Here is a 25,350-nt window from a genome sequence, read left to right as displayed (position 1 = left end):
GGCATGAAAACGTCCATCATGACATAAGTCACGATGATGGTGGGAATGATTTGCCTTAAGATTATATGTATGGTATTCAGCAAGTTAGGCTGAAAGGCAATAACAGGGGCCAGGGCCGACCCACCCATGAGGCAAGGTGAGGTGACCGCCTCAGACAGCAGGATCCACAGGGGCACCAGAGCCAGGCTCCAAGAAATGCATCACCCACTGCTGCTGTGGCATACTCATTGAAGGCCAGATTTGCTCCCCTTCCATGCGCCTCTACAGTTCCCTTTTGGTCAATAGGAGGCACTGCTCGTCTCCTCCCTCCATTTTCCGCCTTCCCCCCTTCTTCCCTTGCGGTGGGGGGGCGCCATTTTGTGGCTCGCCTCAGGTAACTGTGGCCCAGGTCAGGTTCTATTAGAAGTTCTACGCCACACTGACTTAAATGCATGAGGGAGAAAACGGGAAAAATCATTGCACTGTTACATGTTGAGTGCCAGCAAACATCTAACAAACGATTAACGAAGAAGAACGATAACTTTTAACAAGCGCCTACAAAACACAATGTGCAATTCAATCCATCGCGCTGGCGTCGGGTTCATTGGCCCAGCACCACGCCCATCAACGCCATTCCTCACGTCTGTTGGTGGAACTGAGCGGTGCGCCCGCCCTCGCTTTTAAATCTGGGAGATAACAGTTTGTGCTTTTGAAGAGCGGAGTGCTGTTTTTCGGCTTCTTTTTTTGGTCGTTTGTTCGAACGCTCAGACTTTCGTTCCGATTGGCTGCGCGAACTCTCCTTCCCCGCCTCCTTAATCCGTATTTCCCTGTGCCGAACGGCGATTGGCCCGGCAGGTAAAGCAGGCCGGCGGGGATTGGTCGCGGCCGTTTGAGCGGGCTGAGGCGACGCTTTTCGAAAGCGCGCGCTCTCTCTCTCTCTCTGTGAAGCGTTTCCTGTCGCCTTTGTCCGGCCTCATTCGCAGCCGCTTGGCTGAGGGAAGGTGGTTGCCTCTGTTCACAGCGCTCGGTGACTGCCAGTCTGAGGGACTCGGCCGCTGCTCCCCTCTCAACGGCCGCTTCCCACCCCCACAATCCCCGCTAGGTCTGTTGTTTCCTCGACACCCCTCGCTCCGACCGGGTCCACCATGGACTTAGAAGACTCCTTTTCCCCGCTCAAGGTGAGTCTCCCCCCCCCAAACCCCACCACCACCTTTGTTTCACACACCCGCCCTCTTACCGTCTTCCCAGCCCCACGTAACTCAGTATCGACTGAGGGGTTTTCTTTCACGACAGCGCCATTGAAATTAAACGGGCCTTAATTAGTGGCGGCCTTTAACCTCGAGCGTTGGGCCCTTCTAATTCATTCTTAATCCCAGCCATCTTACTACTTATCTGTCTTAAAAAAAAAACCCAGCGTCCGCATAGATGCCTCCAATTCCCTTGTTTCCTGTTTTTTTAAAAAAATTGTTTATTTTAGCTTAATATGTGTTACAACAATCCCATCATGACCCGCGGTTCCTTCTTATCTCTCAAAAAAAAAAACCCCTCAAAAAATACGTACTGGTTTGGAGGTCTATCCTACAGAGACATTACGATGGGGACAGGCTTCTCATGGGAAGGGGGTGCAGAACCTCAATTCATTGAGGTTCATGGAGCTTTTCAATATTTTTTTGTGGATCTAGGGGGGCAAATTCCTACCCAAATTCACAACAACGTTTGATTGTGGGTGCTTTTGTAGCTTCAGTATATTGCTGATGCTGGACGTAATAGGTTTTCTTCCTAGACAGAGAAAATATAAAGTCGTTTGAATGTGGGGATTAGTATCCCAAAACGTAAAACTATTAATGGCTCTGCTGGATTACATCAGAGATCCATCTATTCTAGCTTCATCTTTTTAAGAGTGGCCAAGCCAAATGTCACAGGCATGACATGGCGACAACTACTTTGTCTGAACAGTCTGATGTTAAGAGATAGATGACTTGAATCTCAGGCTTTTGTCTTTAAAAGGCGAGCACAATCTTTTACCCCCTTTCTCATCTCAGTTTCAGGTGTATGGGATGTTAGCAGAGGGCTTGTACCTTTGGTGGGCTGGCTAAACTAGGTGAGGGGGACTTCCCCTGCATGTAGACAGGCTCAGGAGGAAGGTGGTTTCTGCATGTGCTGTAGAAGGAAGTGAGGGGTAGATGGGGCTTCTCAGCGTGGGAATGAAGTCCCTCTAGGAGAAGGAAAACTGATCCTAAACCTCTGGTGCCTTGCGGGATATTTTTGGGAGACAAAAAGGCTAAGGAGTAAACCCTGCACAAGTCCCCAAGGAATCTGGATGGGGCCTTGTCTGCCTCCTTCCAGCAACTCCTGCAGCCAAGCAGGTGTCAAAGGTATTGCTCTGTTTTCCTTTGGACCACATCAGCAAGACCAAGAGGGGTCTAGTCATATTTTTATGTGGAAATTGTTCAGTTTGGTTATGTAGTTTTTAATGTGTTTTATTTATTTTTATGACTACTTTGCTTTATTTGAAATTATGTAAATCTTTTCATATTGTAATCCGCCTCGAGCATTGTTTTAACTGTGGAAAGGCGGCATACAAATAAAATGGTGATGGTAATCTGGGCAGCCCAGGACCTCCATAAACACTGACCAGATTTGCTCCCTGCGGAGGTCACTTCAGTGCTTCTAACTCAGCAGCTTGACTTCACCCCCCCCCCCAAATGTGCAGTCCATTGTCTCTTGAGACAGATGCCTACAATATCTGTCTGTATTCCTTCTTTCAAAACTAGCTTGGTGGTAAATTCATGTCTTGTGTGTTTTTATTTCCATCCTAGCATTGTTGTTATTACAGAAACCCACAAAGTTAGCTCATTTATGCAGTGACTTACGATGTTTTCATTTTGCTTCCATTCAGCCAGTAGATGCAAACCCTAAAGTGGGTAAGATCACGGATGGAGATTCAAAAAAGAGGCTATCTGTTGAAAGAATATACCAGAAGAAAAGCCAGCTGGAGCATATATTGCTTCGGCCTGATACCTACATTGGCTCTGTGGAACAAGTGACTCAGGTAAAAAGCTTTTTGTTTGGGGAGTTTAAGTAGGGATTGAATAAGAGGGAGCTTTTCTGATTCCTTTGTATTGCTAATTGCAAATAAAGTTCTAGTATCACAAAGCAGAGCTTAGACTGTTCTAATTTGGGGAGTTGAGAGGGTGATTTTTCCACAACTATTCCAAGGTCATGGCATCTTAGGACACTTCCAATCAGGCCACATGGCTTATGGGAATCACTGGACAATGCTGACCTTGTGCTCACTGAATGAGCAGAGTAAAAGTGTCTGCTTTTTACTGAATATCTTCTTATTCTTAATTATCTTTTCAGCAAATGTGGGTGTTTGATGAAGATGTTGGACTGAACTGCAGGGATGTTACCTTCGTACCTGGCCTTTATAAAATATTTGACGAAATCCTAGGTATGGTGAGAGCAACATCTTTTAGTCCCAGTGGATTGAATTACAGAGGAATTGCAATTGATGTTAAGTTGGCTTGGGGAATTTTCTGGCTTACCCACAAGCTCAGTGCTTTAGCAAGTTGCTACCATAGCCATAAAATGGGAATTGCAGTACTGTAGTGAATGGCACAACCACAAATGCAGTTAACTTGTGATTACTGGGACTGGTTCTTAATGCCAAGCTAAGAAATATCATTAAGTACTTCATTTTTTACTAACAAGCTTTGTTCGTGTTTTCATTTTTTTTTCCAGTCAATGCTGCTGATAATAAGCAGAGAGATAAGAAAATGTCATGTATCAAAGTTATGATTGACCCGTAAGTCCTATTCAAATCCTTTCTAGTAAACTATTTTAAGAATTGCAGGCTTAGATTGCCGTCTGTTGTCTGTTGCTCATTTTTGCAGAATTTGTATATAAATATGACTTTCATGTCAGTTTTTTTATGGTGGGCTTAGTTTTGAATTCTGTATTTGTAAACAAACCCAATAGTGGGTTTGCAGCTGAAAATCATAAGGTGAATAAGACTCTTGTTCGGGGTCTTTAGAGATGAGAAATTTCTGGAGGAGTGGGCAGGCGGTCATTGCTTACTAACACTTGTGTAGAATAGGGAGCTAATTCCATTAACAGGGAGGTTTTTTGTGTTCCTGATTCATAAAGAGTTTGGTTTCTTTTTCTAGAGAGAATAACACAATCTCTGTGTGGAACAACGGAAAAGGGATTCCTGTTGTAGAGCACAAAGTAGAGAAAGTCTATGTGCCGGCTCTTATTTTTGGACAGCTTTTAACCTCCAGCAATTACGATGATGATGAGAAGAAAGTCACAGGTAGAGGAAAACCTTAATAGAAAATATTAACCAGCTGGGAAATTGTGTCTTAAGGGACTAGCCCTTTTGAAAAACCTGTCTCTTCACTACAGCTTTGTCTCTTTCATTATATGCAGAAGAGTGGTTGAAGGGTAAAGAAGAGTTGATTTAATATGCATTATTTAAAAATATGTAACCCATGTTTTATAGTTCCCCGGTTTCCTGAAATTAGTATACTGGACAAGTTATGCTAACTTCCTACTGCTGAGCTAAAGGCAAGAGTTGAGGTATAGATGAGGGAACTGAAGTTTCAAAGTGCCTCATGGTACCAACCCTTAGCGGCATAGAACAATACTGATATTACAGGGAAGGATATAGAAATGGGCCACATATGTGGGCTTTCTTGTTGGAAGATGGGAACACTCCGTTTAAGGTTTGAATGCTGAGTTTTAATCCCACTTGAAACAACAAGCAAATCTTTAAGATAGCAGCCTTGTGTATACCTGCTGGGGAGTAAGCTTCTAGTGCCCTCATTGGGACTTATTTCTGAGTAAACATGCCTAGGATTGGGCTGTATACCTCCTAAACTCTGCAAAGCTTCATGGTGTGCAAGTAACTTGATTTGTTTTATACATTGTTTTAGGTGGCCGAAATGGTTATGGAGCAAAACTCTGCAACATCTTCAGTAGCAAATTTACTGTGGAAACTGCATGCAGAGAATATAAGAAGCATTTTAAGCAGGTACATGGAACCTTGTAAGGATAGGTATTGTGTGCTTTTAAGATCCTGAGCCCAAATGTTATTTGGGTACATACATGGACATATGCGCATGTGCACATTAAACCAACTTCTAAATTTACTCCACATACAGTGGTACCTTGGGCTACATACGCTTCAGCTTACAGACTCTAACCCAGAAATAGTACCTCGGATTAAGAACTTTGCTTCAGGATGAGAACAGAAATTGGGCTCCGGCGGTGCAGCAGCAGGAGGCCCCATTAGCTAAAGTGGTGCTTCAGGTTAAGAACAGTTTCAGGTTAAGAATGGACCTCTGGAACGAATTAAGTACTTAACCCGAGGTACCGCTGTATTGTAAAGGTTCAGGCATCAGCTGGTCTGCATTTTTAACTGTTGTGCTTGTACATCTTCAGTACCTAACTGAAAATTGCAAAAGTGACTAAGCTAAAAGTAGAGCCCACATAAAAATTATATGCTGTTCTTTGATTAGGAACTATCAGCTGTAGCTAAAGAAATTCATCTAGTTGTTTCTGTACATAAAATTGTAAACTGTTTTCTTCCTCAGACTTGGTCTAATAATATGTCTAAGGCTGGAGAGATGAAATTGAAGCACTTTGATGGTGAGGACTTCACATGCATCACCTTCCAGCCCGATCTGTCAAAATTTAAAATGACCACACTGGACAAAGATATTGTGGCTCTAATGTCTCGGAGAGCTTATGATATTGCAGGATCAAGTAAAGGTGTCAAAGTTTTCTTGAATGGAAAGAATCTACTCGTGAGTGAATGACTTTCACTGTTTTTCTTCCCCTTTTTGGCAATGAGGTGTTGGATTGGGATTTGGGGAAAACAGTCTTAAAATGTTTTAGAGTTAATTGGATAGCTATACCCATCTTCACCTAACATGTTAACAAATGAGGTAAAAGCTTTCTGCAAATATTGCAACATACCTATCTCATTTACAGATCAACGGATTCCGCAGTTATGTAGATCTGTATATAAAGGACAAGGTGGATGAAACTGGCAATCTACTGAAAGTAGTCTATGAAGAAGTGAATGATCGGTGGGAAGTCTGTGTAACAATGAGTGAAAAGGGCTTCCAGCAAGTCAGCTTCGTCAATAGCATTGCTACAACAAAGGTAACCAGCTACAGCTCTGTAGTCTGAATATGTTTAATCTGTCCTGTTTATGGCGAAACAGTTACGGTATTGCTAAATTATAGGAAAACAAATCATCCGTTTAAGAGAGGAGAGAATCTAATATGGTAGCTATTGGATTTGGAAATGAGACCTTAAACCTAACAAGTCTCCTTGATTTATTATAGAAGCATTGTAAATGTTTTTACTGTATTACATAATACAGTAAATACATAATATTATTGGGGCCATTAGCTTACAGGCCAGATCCATTCTTGAAGCTAGTTTGGAGCTTTTATTCCTCAGCCAATCTATTTCTATCTAATTAATTACTAGATATAGCAAGGGTGGAGAACCTGTGGACCAGATCCTGAGCTTCCCCCATAGGCCATTTTGACAAGTTAATGAGGCTGTCCGCTTGTCAGTCACGTGACTGTTGCATATCCATGAAGTCAGATGAGTGACCTTCAAAGGAAAGGATTTGGAGTATGTTCCAATCATTTCCTTCTTCTGCAGTCCAGCTTGAACTCAAGTCAGGCTGATCAGCAGGAATTGGCTCCATCCAGGAGCTCTAATTTCAAAGGTGCTGAATACAAATTCTGCTTGCCAAGGCACACACTTTAAGACTCCCCAAATGCATGATATGTTGTGGTAGGCTCTCCTTGAAACTTTTATTAATTCTTGGATTTTCTTTTTGTTATAGGGTGGTAGACATGTAGACTATGTTGCTGACCAGCTTACCACCAAACTCATTGACATGGTAAAGAAAAGGAACAAACTTGGAGTATCAGTGAAGCCTTTCCAGGTATAAATCTCAGATTTCCCTGTTTAAGTGTAGGCTTCTTAGACCTCATTTTGAAAGCTTGCCTCTTTGCTGTCTTACAGCACCCTACAATTCTAGTTGCAGATTAGACAATAGTTTTAACAGAAAAATTCCTTAAATAAAAGCATGACTAGATGCTAAGGTAGATGGTCCTCTTGTACCTTTAATTGTTATATAGAAAGTGGAAAATTGTTATAAAACTTACCTGATACAACTTTTGTTACCTGTGCCTGAGAAGCTCAACTTGGTAAAAATGCTGCTTCCTACATGCTAGTTATTTCTGTCATGTTCTCCCATCTTGTTTGAAGGCATCTTGCTTCACACACCCCTCCCCATCATCACTTTTTAAATAAACTTGATTATCTTTCTTTTGGAAAACAATTTCCATAACCTGGGAATAGATTCTACTAAATGCCAAGTTAGTCAACTTAATTAACAACATGGGTACATATCACATTTGCAGCTGGGGAAGTTTGAGAGATGAGGTTGTCCAGTAAACTAAACATTAGTAGTTTATAACACCTCCTTTAATTCTAGGTGAAGAATCACATGTGGGTCTTTGTAAACTGCTTGATTGAAAATCCAACTTTTGACTCCCAAACAAAGGAGAACATGACCCTTCAAGCAAAGAGCTTTGGCTCAACATGCAAGTTGAGTGAAAAGTTTATCAAGGGGGTAAGTGCTGTAGGGTGCATTGTGTTGTCATCTGTTTAATTGTTTTGGAGATGTCTTGAGCTGGAATTGGGTGCAAAACAAACTGAGAAGCAAAAAAGACTTCAGCCTTATGTTCTGCATCATATTTGCTTCTACAGACAGCTTTTTCTTTCTTTCTAGGTAAGCAGTTGTGGCATAGTGGATAACATTTTGAACTGGGTCAGATTTAAAGCCCAGGCTCAGCTGAACAAGAAATGTTCTTCTGTAAAATACAGCAGAATTAAAGGGATACCTAAACTAGATGATGCCAATGATGCTGGTATGTATCGCAGTATGGTTACAAGCATAAAAGCCTTTTGATACTTTTAAGAAGTTAAATACCCTTCTGTACAGGAACCCAGATTCCTGACCAGTGGTGGCAACTGGCCTGATTGATGATTAAGGACTTAGAGAGAGAAAGGACTGACAGCTTTGCTTCCACATAAGCTGCAGTTTGGAAAAGAGCCATATCCTTTCTTCTGTGCATATAGAGCTTTCTTTCATCATGGGTAAAGCTACTGTCTGTTGTCTTGCCCAATATTCTATGCTTTTGCTAATTGTGCCTGACTGAAACATGAGACAGATCTACTCTTGCAATCAGAAACTTGACAGCCAGTCCTGATTAAACAGCATGAGCATGTAGGTAAATGGAGTTGTCTGGATTAAGGTGCTCAATTCTCATTCCAGGGAGCAAGAATTCTACCAGCTGTACCCTTATTCTGACAGAAGGTGATTCAGCTAAAACTCTAGCTGTTTCTGGTCTTGGAGTTGTGGGCAGGGACAAATTTGGAGTGTTTCCTCTGCGTGGAAAGCTGCTGAATGTTCGGGAAGCCTCCCACAAACAGGTTAGTTGGCAATACTTTCCAAACTCCATCATGAATCCTACTTGGCCTTGATTTGCTTTAGGTATTGTATGTAAAAGCTGTCAAATGTTTTCTAAATTGTAACAGGAAAGAGATTGCATTTCCAAACCTTGTCACAATGGAAGCTGTTGACAAGGACAACTTGTGCTCTGCTCAGTGGATACTCACTGGATTGTGAGGTGCAAAATCTGCTTGGTTAAAGTGCTTTTAAAATGAGTTAAGCACTTTGAGCCTAGTAACCTATGGCAGTCTAGACCAGGTTTCTCCAACCATTTCAGACTCAGGGCCCACTTTTAAACTAAACATACATTTGGGGGCCCATTTTTTAAATAAATATTTTACCATATATTTGCCTGGTGGTGGTGCTCCTATTGCAACCCACTAGTGGATCCCAACTTGCCCGTTGTAGATCAGTCTTCTAGACAAAAAGGGGTTGAGCCGAGTTTAAAAGCAAGGTACCAATATCTGTCTAAATGGGCAGGATCCATAAGTTGATAGTTCGTACACTGAATCTTAGGGACATGGGTGGCGCTGTGGTCTAAACCACTGAGCCTCTTGGGCTTGCCGATTGGAAGGTTGGCGGTTCGAATCCCCGCAACGGGGTGAGCTCCCGTTGCTCGGTCCTGGCTCCTGCCAACATAGCAGTTCGAAAGCACGCCAAAAAGTGCTAGTAGATAAATAGGTACCGCTCTGGCAGGAAGGTAAACAGTGTTTCCTTGCGCTGCTCTGGTAAACAGTGTTTCCGTGCGCTGCTCGTTACGCCACAAGTGGCTTAGTTATGCTGGCCACATGACCTGGAAAAACTGTCTGCAGACAAACGACGGCTCCTTTGGCCTGTAAAGCGAGATGAGTGCCATTTATTTTATTTTTTTTTACACTGAATCCTAAAGAGAAAAACTGATCCTTTTCAGATAATGGAGAATGCTGAAATCAACAACATTATCAAGATAGTTGGCCTGCAATATAAGAAGAGCTATGATGATGAAGAATCGCTAAAGACTCTGCGTTATGGGAGAATAATGATTATGACAGATCAGGTCAGTCTTTTTCTCATGGGCAAGCATATCTCCTGCCGACAGTAACAGTACCGTGAAACAAATATTTTGTTTGCATGCATGGCTGATAAAATAGTTAAACTGTAAGGGTTGGGGGTATATGAAGTGTTAGTGGAGGGGTAGTACCACTGGTGGGGGACATGTCGTGCTCCTCCTGGGGTAGTTTTGTCCACCTTTGGTCCCTACCCTGCACTCAGCTTCTAAGAACCACAGGTGAAAACTATCAGCATGGAACAGTACTTATCTTTAGTTACCACACTTCTGTATTGCTTTATAACTCAAAATTTCTGAATAAAACAAATTTTAATTGTTAATTTTATTATGAAAATTAAAAAATGAAGCAACAATAAATGCACACTTCTAGTTACACCCCAAATGTCTGATGGAGCACCTTTAAAAGAAACCTGAAGAAAGACTGGAGGTGGGCCCTTTAAGGGAATGTTTTAAACACCTATCAATGGAGTTGTTCCATCATGTAGCCCACCTTTTGCTACGTTGGACCTGCTATCCTTTATTTAATCCTTTCCATGTACAGATCCAACTGAATATGTAAGAAGGTCCCTTGACTAAACCATAGTGAGTTAGAACCTAGTCCAAGGCCAAGTGTTTGATCATACTGGTAATCGTAATGAGTTGTTGGCTAGCATTGGTCACTGAAAAGATGGGTGCTGCATGCTCTTGAGTTCTACTTTCACATTGCCAGTGGCTAAAATTTGTCTTCTGAAACGCTTTAGGATCAAGATGGTTCTCACATCAAAGGCTTGCTTATTAACTTCATACACCATAACTGGCCATCTCTTCTGAGACACCGTTTCCTAGAAGAGTTCATTACTCCCATTGTAAAGGTAAGCTTGCTCTCCCTCCACCGCCCTTCCTGAGTGACCACTTGAGCCAGTTGAGAATATTTCCCCTAAATTCCACTATTTAGAACTTTAGGTCGTAAAATGTTTTCCCATTGTTACTTTTTACTTCAAACTAGGTTTCCAAAAACAAAGAGGAGATTTCTTTCTATAGCATTCCTGAATATGAAGAATGGAAAGCCAGCACTCCTAACTACAAAAACTGGAAGATCAAGTACTACAAAGGTTTGGTTAAAACTATTTTTAACACAGCTAACTTGAATCATATGAGAAGTGTTGGGTGTCTGCTAGATAGTTAAGACTAGTAAACAGCCTCCGAGGAAACATGAAATATTCCATGTAAACTCTGGCAGAAAAAGCAGTTGAAGGGCTTTATCTATAACCACATTTCCAGTTTCTATGTAGAAAAGACGGAGAATGTGAAAGGGATATCTTGGAGCACTTAACTTACCCTAAGCAACCCCAAGGTCAGCTGAAAGTACACTTGACAATACCTTTGCTATACAGGCAGTGACCATTTTGCGAGGGGGTTCCCCCACATGTCAGCCAAGCACACATAAGCCTGCCCCATTTCGACTTCCATTTTGTCCAAAAGGATCCGCACATTGCTGGTCATGCAACAATTGGATTCATCCAAAATAGTCTCCACCTGTAGTAACATAAACAGTTGGTGTTCTGTTTGGAACTCCCTTATCCTGGAGGCAGGAGTCTACCAGAAACCTAATATATTTTTATATATTGTATGGACTGGCATTTTGATTGCCAAAGTTTCAACAAATAAGGTACTTACCTAACATTTTTGTGTCTGCTAGAGAGAGCTATCATAAGCTTACATTAGACATAACCTGAAAAAGGAATCCCGCTGTTGTACTTAAACCACCTTCCCTGCTGCAATTCTTTCAAAACAGCTGTCTTCTTCCTCTTTGTAGTGTTCCATATTGGGTTGATGCACTTTTTAATATTGGACCTGGACTGCAGTTGTAGATGATACAAAGAAAATAAACAGCATAGCATGGCACCTAATAGCTATGGGATACTAACTCTGCAGCCTTTGGTTTGGTTTTTTATCTCAGGGGTGACTAACCTGTCATCCTCCAAATGATGTTGGTTTTCCATCAACCCAAACCAGCATTGCAATGATCAGGATGGTGTGAGTTTGGAATCCAACAATATGTGCAAAAGGTTAGCCACCCCAGATTTATGTAAATGTGCATTTCTTCAAGATATATAGAGAGAGACTTGTACACGCAGTGGAGAATGTCTTAAGTTGCCTAGGTTTTATTTGAGGATCTTAGTGGTGTTATCTGTCCTTAATCTCTCTAGGTCTGGGTACCAGCACAGCAAAAGAAGCGAAAGAGTACTTTGCAGAGATGACAAGGCACCGAATACCTTTCAAGTATTGTGGCCCTGAAGATGATGCTGCGATTACTCTGGTAACAAAATTGCTCCTATCCTCTATTGCTTGGGGATTACACCTGCAAAATAGTTAGGCAATAATCATTATCTGCTTTTAAAATGTTGAGTGATCCTACCAGAAATAAGCCTTTCTCTTTTTTAAAGTTGGAACTATCTGATATATCCATATATGTCCCTGGACAAATTTGTCAAGAATTCTGCTCAATATTGATCCAGAGCAGATTCTAACATATAGTTAGAGTAAAAAAGACTTAGACACATTCCAGGATTTCAAAAAGAAGAAGAAAAAAGACCAGAGGCAATTAATATTTCATCCATCAGAGCTTTCCTGCTACTGAAGGCAAATGTGCATAATGGTCACAAATCATATACATCTGGATTAGCACTATCCATAAGATAAGTTGCAGCAGGTTTAACTTAAACTTACAATAACTTATAATAAGACTAAAAGCTTGACATGTAAGTATGCTATGTAAAGAACACCACACGAGAAGGAAAGAGAAAGGGTGAAACCCAGGCTCCTTCTGGCCTATTACTCTAGTCAGCATGACCTTGAGTGAATAACAAACAGAACGAGTTTAAACCAGCTGTTCAGCTTCTCTGAAGGAATATCCCAAACATCAGGAGCCTTCTGCTTGTTTCTAGGCAGAATAGAAACTTGCATGTCAACAAGAAGCTTCCAGCTTGCATCATGCAGAGAAGCTTCCAGAGTCAATTAGAATAAACAAGAGCACTACACTTTAGATAGCCTGGAAACAAACGTTCAGAAACTTCTGGTAGCTGAATCTGGCCATTTCCCATCATTAAACACCAGCAAAGCTTGGTGGTGTTTGACTTATCAAAGTTTGGAGAATGTCTTTCTGTCATGTAATAGCCCAGCATTTGGGGGGCAGGGGAGCGACTTCAAGATTTTATGGCAGTTAAATTGACAGTGAAGTGAGGGGAAACCCCATCAATTACCAAAGCTGTACATATTTGCATTATGGTTGGCTGCAATGTAGATAAGCCCTCTAACTCAACGGCCTTCCGGGGTGTCTGACTGTATTTGTCCATATTCCTGATCTTGTATGTCTCTTGATTTAAGCTGGATCCAGTCATTGTTTGACTTTACTAACTTCTCTTAGTGGACTTTGGTACTGTCCAGCTCTGAGAGAGAGTTCTAGACTGGCAACCGAAGCCTGTGGGTAATTTAGTGGAAACTGAGAAGAATTTAAACGGCTTTAGTAAGTGACAATATTTTTCTCACTCTCCATCCCAGACTAGTCTGAGTTAATCATTTTGTTACTGTCCTAGGCCTTTAGCAAAAAAAAGGTTGATGACCGAAAGGAGTGGCTGACAAACTTCATGCAAGATCGAAGGCAGAGGAAGCTTCATGGCCTTCCAGACGTGAGTTGCCATTAGAGCAGCATGGGATTCTCACTACATGGTTTGGGGAAGGACTAGTTCAATGGCAAAACACATGCTTCACACGCAGAAGGTCCAGGATGAATCCCTAGCATTGGCAGGTTGCAGGAAGCTTGAGAGAGATTTCTGCCTGGATCCCTGGAGAGCTGCTGCTAGTTAGAAGGAACAGACCAGACATAAGGCACCTTCTTAAAAGACTAAGGTTTTTGACAGTCAAGCATTATTTCAGTAGTTGGCCCAGGGGGTTAATGCACTGTGGGTAAAATGCAGGACAATAGAGCAGTCACCTTTCTTTTCACTGCTTTGGAGCTAATGAAAGTTTGCTTCTAAACGCAAATAACAGTTGGGGGGTGATTTTCCTTAAGATTGCAGCTGGTTAAAGGGACAGAGGGTTAAATTATGTCACCATAGCCCTGATCAGATCCATCTGTGTTTTTGCTTTAAAAACTGTCACATTTAACACCATGTGTTGTTTTGCCCCTCTGTGAAAGGGTAAGGAGGAAGAAGCTTGTTTTATGGTGTGGTAATGGATTAGAATGGAAGTAAAGGAGGAAGGGCTAAAGTGTCACTAGCATATAACAATTGAAGTTTCCTGCAATTTCTTCCTGTGCCCTCTTGAGCTCAGAGTTTGTTGCATGCATGTTCATCACTGTACAACAACAAATACCCAGTTGCCAGGGCTAAACACAGACCAAGCTTTTCACAGCGGGTGTCATATTAAACATAAGACCTCAATGCAGGCAGTAAAATTTTCACTTGGGAGTCAGCAGTGATGAGCTCAAATGATGACTGCATTTCTGGATCTGCCCTTTGCTAGCAGTTCTCAGTACCTATATATGTTTGCATCTGAGTATATTGTTTCCTTTGTGCTATGATGGGGAAGACACTTGAAGGCTGCTATAGTAGAGGCAGCAGTTTTGAAGGTTTGATAACTTAATCTTGCTTTGTTACTCGTAGGTTTACTTATATGGCAAAAGTACAAATTACCTGACCTACAATGATTTTATCAACAAAGAACTTGTCCTCTTCTCAAATTCTGACAATGAGCGATCCATCCCATCACTGGTTGATGGTAAGTTATCTGTTATACTTCTTCATAATCTAGATCAAGTTTCCTATTATTTCAAACATAGTTCCCCTTATAAACATAGCTGTCATTATTTTATTAGCAGACCCAGGCAACAAGGGCAGGTTGAGCAGGTGGGGACATTATAATAACAGCAGGTGTAAAAGTATAATAATTTTATTTTGAACACTTCTGCTTGAAGCAGAATTCAGAGTACAGTATTTGAAAATGTAAACTACTTTAATTATTTGCTGTGATATAAGGTGGGTGGGTGGGTGTATAGAAAACCAGTGGTAAGAGAACAAAAATAGCTTACTGCACTTCTGTTTGCACCTAAGTATTCAAAGTGATGCAGCATTGGAGGGAGTTTGGGGTTTTTTATCCTACTTTTCTACTAATTTATCCAAGCAGCCTATACAGTAAAAAAACAAAATACATCATAGGAATAAAAAAAATTTAAAAAATATATATCAATAACCACTAAAATGTGGGAGCAGCATTTGTCTATAGGCACCAAACTATCAAAGTTTCCAGGGAATCTGTTGAGTGCTGAACTGGCATCCTTGCCTTAACTGAGAGGTGCTGGTTATCGAAGGAAAGAAGCCTATTGCTTGACTTGAAGCAACCTGCTTGTTCTTTTCAGGACTGAAACCAGGTCAGAGGAAAGTTCTGTTCACATGCTTCAAACGAAATGACAAGCGGGAAGTGAAGGTTGCCCAGTTGGCTGGATCAATAGCTGAGATGTCCTCTTACCACCATGGAGAGGTAGTTAAAATGCGGGTGGTGATTGGGCAAGTAATGGCCATGAGCTGCCAAGGAGGCAGTACTACTGCTCAAACAGTGTTTACATAATCAAACTTGTATTTGTTGTTGCTTTATAGTTATAATGATATTGATGTTATTAAATGTCAACCCTGCTCTGTCCCAAATGTTCTGAGCAGCACGCACAAATGCTTAAAGCGTCTGTCAGTTTCTGTTCTTCCGGCCAATGCTTGTGGCCAGTGTAATCTTGCCTTTGCAGCACTATTTCTTCAGTCCCAGGATGGTGGCCTTGTCCCTCTTTTAAAAGGAGATGCTTTCAGCTTCAGTTTGTTATGTTTTGGTTTCAGAACTCACTGATGATGACCATCATCAATTTGGCTCAGAATTTCGTGGGCAGCAACAACCTCAATCTGCTTCAGCCCATTGGCCAGTTTGGCACCAGGCTGCATGGTGGGAAAGACTCTGCCAGCCCTCGATACATCTTCACAATGCTCAGGTTAGCAACTCACTGTCCAACGTCTGCTTTCTTGGCTTTGGCTGGGTTATTTTGAAAGATATAATGGTGGTTTTAACATGTTCCTAAATCTAATCACTATGATAATCTTGATGTAGCATGCCCTACAGCAGGAGGTTTAGCAAGATGGTCCTCTATCCTTCCCAACCTGGCACTTTTCCTGTTTCCAGGATTCCTATCTCAGAACTGTTTTAAGCACAAGCCACTTTATTTTCTAGCTCGTTGGCACGTTTGGCTTTCCCACCAGCGGATGACAGTGTGCTGAAATTTCTGTATGATGACAACCAACGGGTTGAGCCGGAATGGTACATTCCAATCATTCCCATGGTGCTAATCAATGGTGCTGAGGGCATTGGAACTGGCTGGTCATGCAAGATTCCCAACTATGATGTCCGAGAAGTGGTGAATAACATTCGGCGCATGCTAGATGGAGACGAACCACTTCCAATGGTAATGCAAATGTATTGATGGCTAAGTGAAATAGGACTGATCATAAGAGAAATGCTAATTGGCATGTGTGGGGCAAGGGCAGATTGTTGCTTTCTAGCATGATACTCCAGCACCTCAATTTGTGGGCCATGAGATTTCAGCCCTTGCAAGTTGACAGTGAATGTTTACTCCTTTTGATGAAAGTTTTAGTGACACAGTCTTGAACATTATAAAATGATGAGTAACCTTTGCATTCTGAAGACATCCCTCTTGTTCTTCATTGCCTGCTCTTTTCTCCCAATACAGTGGTACCTCCAGTTGCAAACAGGATCCGTTCCGGAAGTGGCTGCATCCCAAGGAATTCGCAACTGGAGGACCACTTCTGCACATGTGCGAGCGGCGAAACCTGGAAAAATACTTCCGGGTTTGACGCTTTCACAAACCAAGCCCCAGTGTCCACTGTACAAGTACAACCCTCCAGCAGCAATTCTGCTCTTGTCTTCTTTTCCTACAACACTGCTCTTGTCTGGCCAAATTTGCAAAGGAGTTGAGCTGGTCTTGCTGAATTGGAGTCAGAGCACACTGTACAAACTGCAAAATTGAGTGCTGTTTGGCTTACTCTGTTACAATTCCCTCTCTTTTTTTAAAGCTTCCAAGTTACAAAAATTTCAAGGGGACAATAGATGCGCTGGGACAAAACCAGTACCTTGTCAACGGGGAGGTGTCTATTCTTGATTCGACCACCATTGAAATTTCTGAACTTCCTGTTCGGACATGGACCCAGGTGAGATGTTTAATTTTCTACTATGCTCCTAGAGCTTTCCTGATGAGGTGGGGGAAAGGTACAAACGAAGTACCGACCTCTTGCTTGCTTTCCCCACCCTTAGGTGTATAAAGAACAGGTTCTGGAGCCTATGCTGAATGGCACAGAGAAGACTCCTCCCCTAATAACAGACTACAAAGAGTATCACACTGATACCACAGTCAAATTCATCGTAAAAATGAGTGAGAAGAATCTGGTGGAGGCAGAGGCTGCTGGTCTACACAAGGTCTTCAAACTTCAGACTTCTCTTTCCTGCAACAACATGGTATGTGATAAGTGGGTAGGGAAGCGCAAGTATCAAAGGGGCTCCATGCAGCCTTCTGAGCCATGATACATATAGGTTTGCAGGTTACAGACTTCTGGGTTTTTGCTATTTGCTCCAGGTACTCTTTGACCACGTTGGGTGCCTGAAGAAATATGAGACTGCAGAGGATATTCTGCGGGAATTCTATGAGCTCAGGCTGCGCTATTACGGCTTAAGGAAAGACTGGCTTGTTGGGATGTTGAGTGCAGAATCTGCAAAACTGAACAACCAGGCTCGCTTTATCCTCGAAAAAATAGAAGGCAAAATAGTGATTGGTAAGTAGGTATTGCCAGAGCTTACCATGAGCAGTTTCTTATCTTGAAGATGGTAGGGCAGCTGGTTCCACTTCTGAGGCTGGGGCAGGCAAACTCAAATTCATTTTCACTGGAGGAAAAGGCTCTCCTTCCAGAATTCAAACCTGCTTCAGATAGAGAGGCAAGCTTCATTTTCTAAAGATGCACCTTGAAATAAACCGTATACTAATGTTTATTTGTGGACCCCCCTCCCCCCAAAAAAAGAAATAAAACCAAATTAATCCTGAAGTGATAAAACATGAACTATGCCTTGAGAATAAGGCAGTTGAAAATGGGACAGGAGAATGAAGTTAAGTCAATTTGATTTTGATTTTCTCTACATGGTATGCAAATTGACCTTGCTCCTTCCTAACAGAGAGCCCAGATTGCTAAATTGATATACCCATTGATTTTTGGTTGCTTGTTCAACTGGTTTCATTCATTCCATGTGGTGACCTGAAAATGTGTGTGTGGTGTTTTTTTTAGAGAATAAACCCAAGAAAGAATTGATACAGGTCCTTATCCAGAGGGGTTATGATTCTGATCCAGTAAAGAAATGGAAAGAGTCTCAACAGAAGGTAGTGTATCTTCAATCTCTTCCTTTTAATTTAGCTGTTCTCCAGATTCTATGTCCTTTGAAGGGGATTCCACTAACCCTACTGCCATGGCAGGTGCTGCAGCACGAAAATAATGCGATAAATTTCTGTGCCGCTCTTCAGCCAAAGATCACAGGGCAGATTACAGTAAAAATCCCAAATTTACAATATTGAATCATAAAAGGCAATATTTGGAATTTTGAAACCTGTTAATGTTTTTGGTTTTTATTTATGTGTTATGTTTTTCCCCTGTTGTGTATTGCCCTGAGTGTTTTACAAATATCCCAAATAAATCTTAATCCTGAATTTCACACTGTCTTAAGAATGAGTGGCCTTTTTAAGGCAGAAAGACAGCCCTATTGCAGTAGACATGGCTGGTGTAGTGGCAGGTAATTCTATCTTTGCCGGGGGGTGGGGAGTGCTATTGAGTTCCATATCCCCTTCAGAGAGCAGGCAATGACTGCTGCTTTCCTCAGTCCAAAATAAAGTGTTGGGCAAGAGGTGCATTGCCATGGATAGTGAGCAGCCTCAGCAAACAAATCAACTTTCTCCATTCTAGGGCAATGAAGAGATTGATGAAGAAGAGGGAGACAGTGATAAGGAAACTGCATCTGCTGCAGCCTCTGGACCAGATTTTAACTACCTTCTGAACATGCCTCTCTGGTACCTGACGAAGGAAAAGAAGGATGAGCTCTGCAAGCAAAGGGGTGACAAAGTAGGTGAAAGAGCTGTTACGGAGAAGCTTGAGAGATGACATTGTTGAAGACTCAAACACACATTCAGCTGTTTCTCCTAAATATTTTCCTCCTTGCTGGTTCTTATTAGGAAATGGAGCTGGAAAACCTGAAACGAAAGGCTCCTAATGACTTATGGAGAGAAGATCTTGCTGCCTTTGTTGAAGCTCTTGAAGTAAGTAACTCTGGGGGAAGAGTAGCTGGCCAGTTATTCAGTTTGCAGCCTATTTTGATCCATCATAGCAGTAATCTCTCTTAAGGGTGGGAAGAATGTGAGCGTTCAGCAGAGTTCTGTCATCTCAAAGAATCTGAAACCCCACAAGTAAGAATGCTGCTGAGGCTGACGGTGGCCAAGGGCTGCCCCAGTGGCAGTTGCCCTCTGGCCTATGCTGATATGAGCATTTTGCTTGCTTGATTGCTTGCTTCCTTTGGGGGTGGACTGGGCTTTGGTTACACCAAGATTTAAAATCCCCATGCTGCCCATTCTTGCTTCTGGTTCTTTAGCCCACTTTCTTTCTACCTACCTACCCCCTCTAGGAGCAAGAAAACAAGGAAAAACAGGATGAGATGGCTGGGGCTGCAGGCAAGGCCACCAAAGGGAAAGGAGGAAGGCTGAAAGTACAGAAGCAGCAGCTGCAAGAGATTATGCCCTCTCCACATGGCCGGAGGGTCATCCCCCGTGTGACTGAGGAGATGAAAGCAGGTGCAGAGAAGAAAGTAAAAAGGAAAATCAAGGTAACAGAGAATATTAGCCTCTGTTAAGGGGTATGTGTGCGTGCGCACGCTATTAAAGTGTATTATGCATATGTATATATTCCCACTTTCTTTGATACTTTTGTCCTGTCATCCATTGTATGTATAGTGACCAGTTTCCCCCTTTGCTTACCTGTAGAGTGAAACAACTGAGCCTAATGGGATTCAAGAAGAAGATGCACCAGCATGCGATAAGGAACCATTGACTCTTAAACAAAGATTGGCAAAGAAATTTAAAACAGAACCAGGTAACACCTGCTCACAAGTGTCATTCATTTTCTTTGGTAGCTTTTCTTTAGTAGATTAAGCTTCATTTAGGTTTTAAAGATTGTTTGGATATTTGTATTTAGCAAAAAATAATGTGCATAGGTGTAGATGCATCGTCTTTAAGTGCTCAATACTTTTTTCTTTTGGACAGAGCATGCATTGTCTTAAAATTTAGCCAATCTGTTTAACTTAAGGTACCAAGAAACAATCCACACTGCCATTCAAGCTAGTAAAAGAAACAAAGAAAAACTCTTGGTCTGACTCGGAATCAGACAACAGTGGTGGTGGTGGTGATATGGAGGTTGTGCTGTCACCTGAAAACATGTCAAGCTGCCCAGCAAAAGGTAGGTTTATGGTTAAAAATGATGTGGGAACTTTTGCTTGCTGCTGTACTCTTGCTATAATTAAATTGCCTTTGTTAAATATCCTTGGTTTAATTTTATTTTTTTAAAAAAGGAAAGTTTGGAGCTTTGGAAAAGCGATTAAGACTGTTGATTCTACTTGACAGCATTTTCTAAGGCTACAGTCCTACACACATTTATCTAGTAGTAAGTCCCGCCAAACTCCGCAGCATGTACTGAGCTGGCATGTGTAAGGTTGCAGCCTAATTTTCTTCCATTTCTTTCAGCAAAAGCAAAGTCTGTGTCAGATTCAAACCTCAGTGACACTGGTGGTGACATCCAAGAATTGGTTGAGAATGCTGCATCTGATGAACAGAATACTATTTCCATGTGAGTGAAGTACACACAAAATGTAATTCTTGTTAAAGGTAAAGGACCCCTGACAGTTCAGTCGCAGACGACTCTGGGGTTGCACTTTACTGGCCGAGGGAGCCGACGTTTTTCCAGGACGTGTGGCCAGCATGACTAAGCATGACGAAACCAGAGCAGCGCCGGAAACGCCGTTTACCTTCCCACCGGAGCGGTACCTATTTCTCTACTTGCACTTTGACGTGCTTTCGAACTGCTAGGTGGGCAGGAGCAGGGACTGAGAAATGGGAGCTCACCCTGTCGCGGGGATTCGAACCACCAACCTTCCAATTGGCAAGCCCTAGGCTCAGTGGTTTAGACCACAGCACCACCCGCTTCCCATCTTGTTAGGTTATAATTAAAAATATGCAAAAAGGGTGGCAATCTACTTGCACTAACCTCATGTTACCACAAAGCTCTTCATAATGGGGTGAAGCAAACAAAAGAAATGAAAAAGCGAGAGGTGTCTGGTTTGTAGGGTTTGTTGTCACTTCAAAACCAAGAACACAGTCCATGCTATTTGTCCATTCAGTCCTATATAGTCTATTTCTATACCATAGGGAGCAAACACATGGAAATGGGGAGAATTTGCTCCATAGTATGTATTATGTGTTCTAGGAAAGCCAAGGGACGTAACGGCAAAGAAGCCATCAAACCACAAGGGGTACAGAGCACCATCTCCAGTAAGTACCACTCAAGTTTAACATCTATTGTTAACGCAGCCAGGCATCGCTTTTTATTAAAAAATTAATGTTCTGGTGCGTAAAAGTAACAAGATCATACCATAGCTGCATGTGATTAAATCGGTGTTACCATGACTACCAGCAATATGGGACTGCCGTTAAGTGACTTTCTCATTTTTGTATCTCCACCCCCAGCTGAAAGTAGATAGTTTACTGCAGGGGTCAGCAAACTTTTTCAGCAGGGGGCCGGTCCACTGTCCCTCAGACCTTGTCGGGGGCTTGATTATATTTTTTTGGGGGGGGTGAACGAATTCCTATGCCCCACAAATAACCCAGAGATGCATTTAAAATATAAGGACACATTCTACTCATGTAAAAACATGCTGATTCCCGGACTGTCTGCGGGCTGGATTTAGAAGGCGATTGAGCTAGATCCAGCCCCCGGGCCTTACTTTGACTACCCATGGTTCACTGTTTCTCACTTCATGCAAGAAGCATCTGCTGGCCAATTCCTGCAAGATTTTTTTAAAGCCTCAAATTGTATGGAATAAAAGTGCGGAATCACCAGAATTTGAAAAAAGCATACTTTTTATTTTTAGTTTTAATGGGATTTTGTAGTGCATAAAGCTGCCAAAATCACTGCAGTCCAAGGTTAAGAGCAGCGGTCATTATTGTAATATGACAGATTGCAAGGGCTTAAAAAATGAGAAGGGAATCCCATCTGCATACAAAAGAACTGCCTAATACTTTCATATTTATGTTTCTGCTGATATTTCCCTGCATGGTCTCTTTTCTTTGCAAGTTCTGTAAACAAAAGGATTTTGAAGCCTTGAGGTATATCTTGTTACCTTTGTTTTGGAACATTTGGTAGTTTTGCTTACTCCAGAGCTTTCCAAACTGTTTATCACGACACGTTAGTATGTTGGCTGCAGTGTGTAGGTGTGTCACACGCTTGTCCTGGGGCTTGAAAGGGGTTTAATAACCTCTAGTTTGCTAGTAAGACTGAATTGCTGTGTCACGAAATGAGGCATGTCTAGAAAGTGTATCACCAACATGAAAAGTTTGGAAAGCTCTGGCTTACTCCCTTGTAAAGAAGCAGTGAATATGTTCATCTACATGTTCATCTTAAATCACTCTGAGGGCTACTTTTACATTTTTATTAACTCAAGAGGACCATATTTCTGCAGAGGGGCCATTTTTGTTACCATTTTAACTGCCATTTTCTATAGTGCACCTGCTTTTAACTGCAATACTTCTAGCTGGCAGATACTTTTTTCTCTGCTTCCATCATAATATTTGCATGAGATTTTTATATTGGTGCATTGCCGTGGACTACAATATTTGTATCCAACAGTGTGGCTGTAATTGGAATTCCCTTAGGGAGGTGCAGAGATAGCAAGAGGACTGCAGTCAGTCAGTCCATGGGTCTTATGCTGTGCAGGCCTGGCATTGGGAGCATGTTACAATGTTTGCATTGTCTTTCCCCTTCCCTGTTTCAGAGCTAAAGAGATTCATATCCTTGCCTGTGGATGTTTGCAATCTTTTAAAAGTGGCTTGGTTTGTTCTCTGTGCAAAAAAAATTCTATACTGAATTTTTCAGTATAGAATTCATGATGTTAAGGCATGTTAGCTTAGTGGGGACTTTTCTTTATTCAAGTTCACGTTGAGGACTATGATGCAGGCAAACCAGTTGCAGCAGCCTCTTCTCTGCCTGCTACCCTTGATGTGCCAGCCAAGCCTGCTCCCAAAAAGAGAGCTCCAGCCAAGAAAACAGCAAAGGTAGCTGAAGGTAAGATTACTACTGATGTCTGTATGTTAAAAGGTGAGTATTCAGTGGCATTGCTATAAGTGCCCCAAAAGGTCTTTGGTTCTGGCTTTACACTAGAAGAAGAAGAAGAGTTTGGATTTGATATCCCGCCTTTCACTCCCCTTCAGGAGTCTCAAAGCGGCTAACATTCTCCTTTCCCTTCCTCCCCCACAACAAACACTCTGTGAGGTGAGTGGGGCTGAGAGACTTCAAAGAAGTGTGACTGGCCCAAGGTCACCCAGCAGCTGCATGTGGAGGAGCGGGGAATCAAACCCGGTTCACCAGATTACGAGACTACCGCTCTTAACCACTATACCACACTGGCTTCTACATAGGTGGAAGCAGAAACTGCATGATGGAGGTTCACGGTTTCACTGATAAGCTTAGAAATTAAGGGTCTGGAAAAGAGAAAGTCAAATCGATTACTCTAGTTCTGTAGTTAGTTCTCCTGCCCACCTAGCAGTTCGAAAGCACGTCAAAGTGCAAGTAGATAAATAGGTACCGCTCTGGTGGGAAGGTAAACGGTGTTTCTGTGCACTGCTCTGGTTCGCCAGAAGCAGTTTAGTCATGCTGGCCAGATGACCCAGAAGCTGTCTGTGGACAAACGCCGGCTCCCTTGGCCAGTAAAGCAAGATAAGTGCTCAACTCCAGAGTCGTCCGCGACTGGACCTAATGGTCAAGGGTACCTTTACCTACCTTTACCTATGGTTAATTCTCATGAAATAAATGAAGTAGTAACTGTTACCTTGAAAAGGGATATTATTCTGAAATCCATCAAACCTCTGTTGAACATTTCTTCTGCCCCTGGAAGTTAACACATCATTTTTTTTCTTGCAGAGTTAGTGACCATTTTGGGCTGAACATGTCTTAATAAGCCGAAATGTGAACAAGCCAAGATTCCGTAGGTTTTTTAGTAGAGCCTGCTCCGTTGTGGAGTTGCTCACACAATTAAATAGCCATGTTTCTTTCCTGTTGTTGAAGCACATAGTTGTTTCAGCCTCAACTGACATTTGAAAATGGTGGCTATACTTCAGTTTTATCAAGTGTAGTTTAGCCCTTTGTTGGCAATTAACACTGCCTTAACAGTTACCGGAATGAGTTTCTGAAGCAATGGCTTGAAAACATTGTGGTAGATCCAGGTTTTTGTGGGAAAGAAACAGAGATTTCACTGATTCTTTTGCTCTTAGGCAATCAGCCTTCTATTATGGATGCTTTCTCTAAGAAGAAGGCAACCGCAAAACCCAGGAAGGCAACAGCAAAGAGTTCGGAGTCCAGCACAGATGAAGCAGCCTCCCAGAAGTGTGCACCTCCCAGGATGAAGAAACCTGCCAAAAGGAAGGTTTCTAGCTCTGACGACTCTGATTCTGACTTTGGCCCAGCTCTTAAAAAAACTACAGCAATTAAGGTTTGTTTGCCCCCATTTTTGTTCTCTAAAATTACTCTCCATCTTTTTTGTTGCCAGTTAAGTATAGGAGAATGTCTTTAAGGCATACCTAAATGCCAGAATTGAAAGAGCAAAGGGGGGGGTGGAAGTGCCATAGTTTTAGGGCGCCACTGAGGTCGATTTTGGCATATGGGCAGATACGGGTGTTCTCCATAACCTATAACAAATTCTAAACATTTTTATCAACCATACATGGGCCTCGCACCATCTTGTTCACCTTGAAGTCCTAGCTAAAAGTGCATCAGTAAATGTTGGTGACTGGTTATGAGTGCCCTAAATAAGTTAACATGGGGCAAGCCTGCAGTGCTCTGCTCTGCAAGGAAACCACGCCCTTAATAAAATATGTAGTGTTTTATTTCGGGTGTGCTGTGGAATGACGTGCCCTAGGGCCTGTGGCTGAAGTGGTTTCTCCTACATAAACCAGGAATATTAGTCTATCCCTCAGAGTGCTTGTAGAGCACTAAAAGTTTTTGTTCCCCACAACTGATGCATTAATGCATCCATGTTCCATAAGGAGGGGCTAGTTGTGGCCATTCCTGAGCCCACATAATACCTATGAGAGCTAACCAGGCCCACTTTTTTTTCCTTTGCAGAAATCCAAGAATGTTGATGAGTCATTTTCCCTTGAATTAAGCTCGGGTGAGGACTCACCTTTTCCAACTGTCGCACGTGAAAGGTTGGGTCGAGCCAGGAAAGTTGTCCAGTACCTTGAGGAATCGGACGACGAGCTATTGTGAACTGAAAGCACCTTGTTCAAAAATGGGGTGTCTGCCTTTTGATGTTTTAACATTATGTCTGTCCCTGTAAATATTTGACCCTGTTCACTATCATTTTCATCTTAATAAACATTTTTTTTCCATTGGAA

General features: G+C 42.1%; 1 protein-coding gene across 1 annotated transcript; it reads left to right on the top strand.

The window, feature by feature from the left end:
- TOP2A (DNA topoisomerase II alpha) lies at nucleotides 1–25,350 on the top strand. The gene is made up of 35 exons (XM_083582410.1): nucleotides 1–1,157; nucleotides 2,879–3,031; nucleotides 3,343–3,433; nucleotides 3,724–3,787; nucleotides 4,149–4,294; nucleotides 4,917–5,014; nucleotides 5,577–5,789; nucleotides 5,977–6,150; nucleotides 6,851–6,952; nucleotides 7,508–7,645; nucleotides 7,805–7,943; nucleotides 8,351–8,508; nucleotides 9,438–9,563; nucleotides 10,316–10,426; nucleotides 10,561–10,666; nucleotides 11,765–11,874; nucleotides 13,151–13,243; nucleotides 14,219–14,333; nucleotides 14,971–15,092; nucleotides 15,437–15,585; nucleotides 15,822–16,053; nucleotides 16,682–16,816; nucleotides 16,920–17,120; nucleotides 17,239–17,434; nucleotides 17,939–18,030; nucleotides 18,608–18,763; nucleotides 18,874–18,957; nucleotides 19,320–19,517; nucleotides 19,675–19,783; nucleotides 19,997–20,146; nucleotides 20,431–20,533; nucleotides 21,170–21,234; nucleotides 22,892–23,023; nucleotides 24,229–24,446; nucleotides 25,079–25,350. The coding sequence occupies exons 1-35, from the start codon at nucleotides 1,125–1,127 to the stop codon at nucleotides 25,220–25,222; spliced, it is 4,656 nt and encodes a 1,551-aa protein (XP_083438536.1). The 5' UTR covers nucleotides 1–1,124; the 3' UTR covers nucleotides 25,223–25,350.

The sequence above is a fragment of the Podarcis filfolensis genome (assembly GCF_964270895.1).
Source record: "Podarcis filfolensis genome assembly, chromosome: 13".
NCBI lineage: Eukaryota > Metazoa > Chordata > Lepidosauria > Squamata > Lacertidae > Podarcis > Podarcis filfolensis.
This window is presented reverse-complemented; position numbering and strand designations above follow the sequence as displayed.

Coding starts and splice junctions, on each gene's coding strand:
- TOP2A (XM_083582410.1), top strand. CDS start 1,125: ATGGACTTAGAAGACTCCTTTTCCCCGCTCAAG. Junction 16,054..16,681: donor GAGACGAACCACTTCCAATG/GTAATGCAAATG, acceptor CTTTTTTTAAAG/CTTCCAAGTTACAAAAATTT. Junction 20,147..20,430: donor GTCAAGCTGCCCAGCAAAAG/GTAGGTTTATGG, acceptor CATTTCTTTCAG/CAAAAGCAAAGTCTGTGTCA.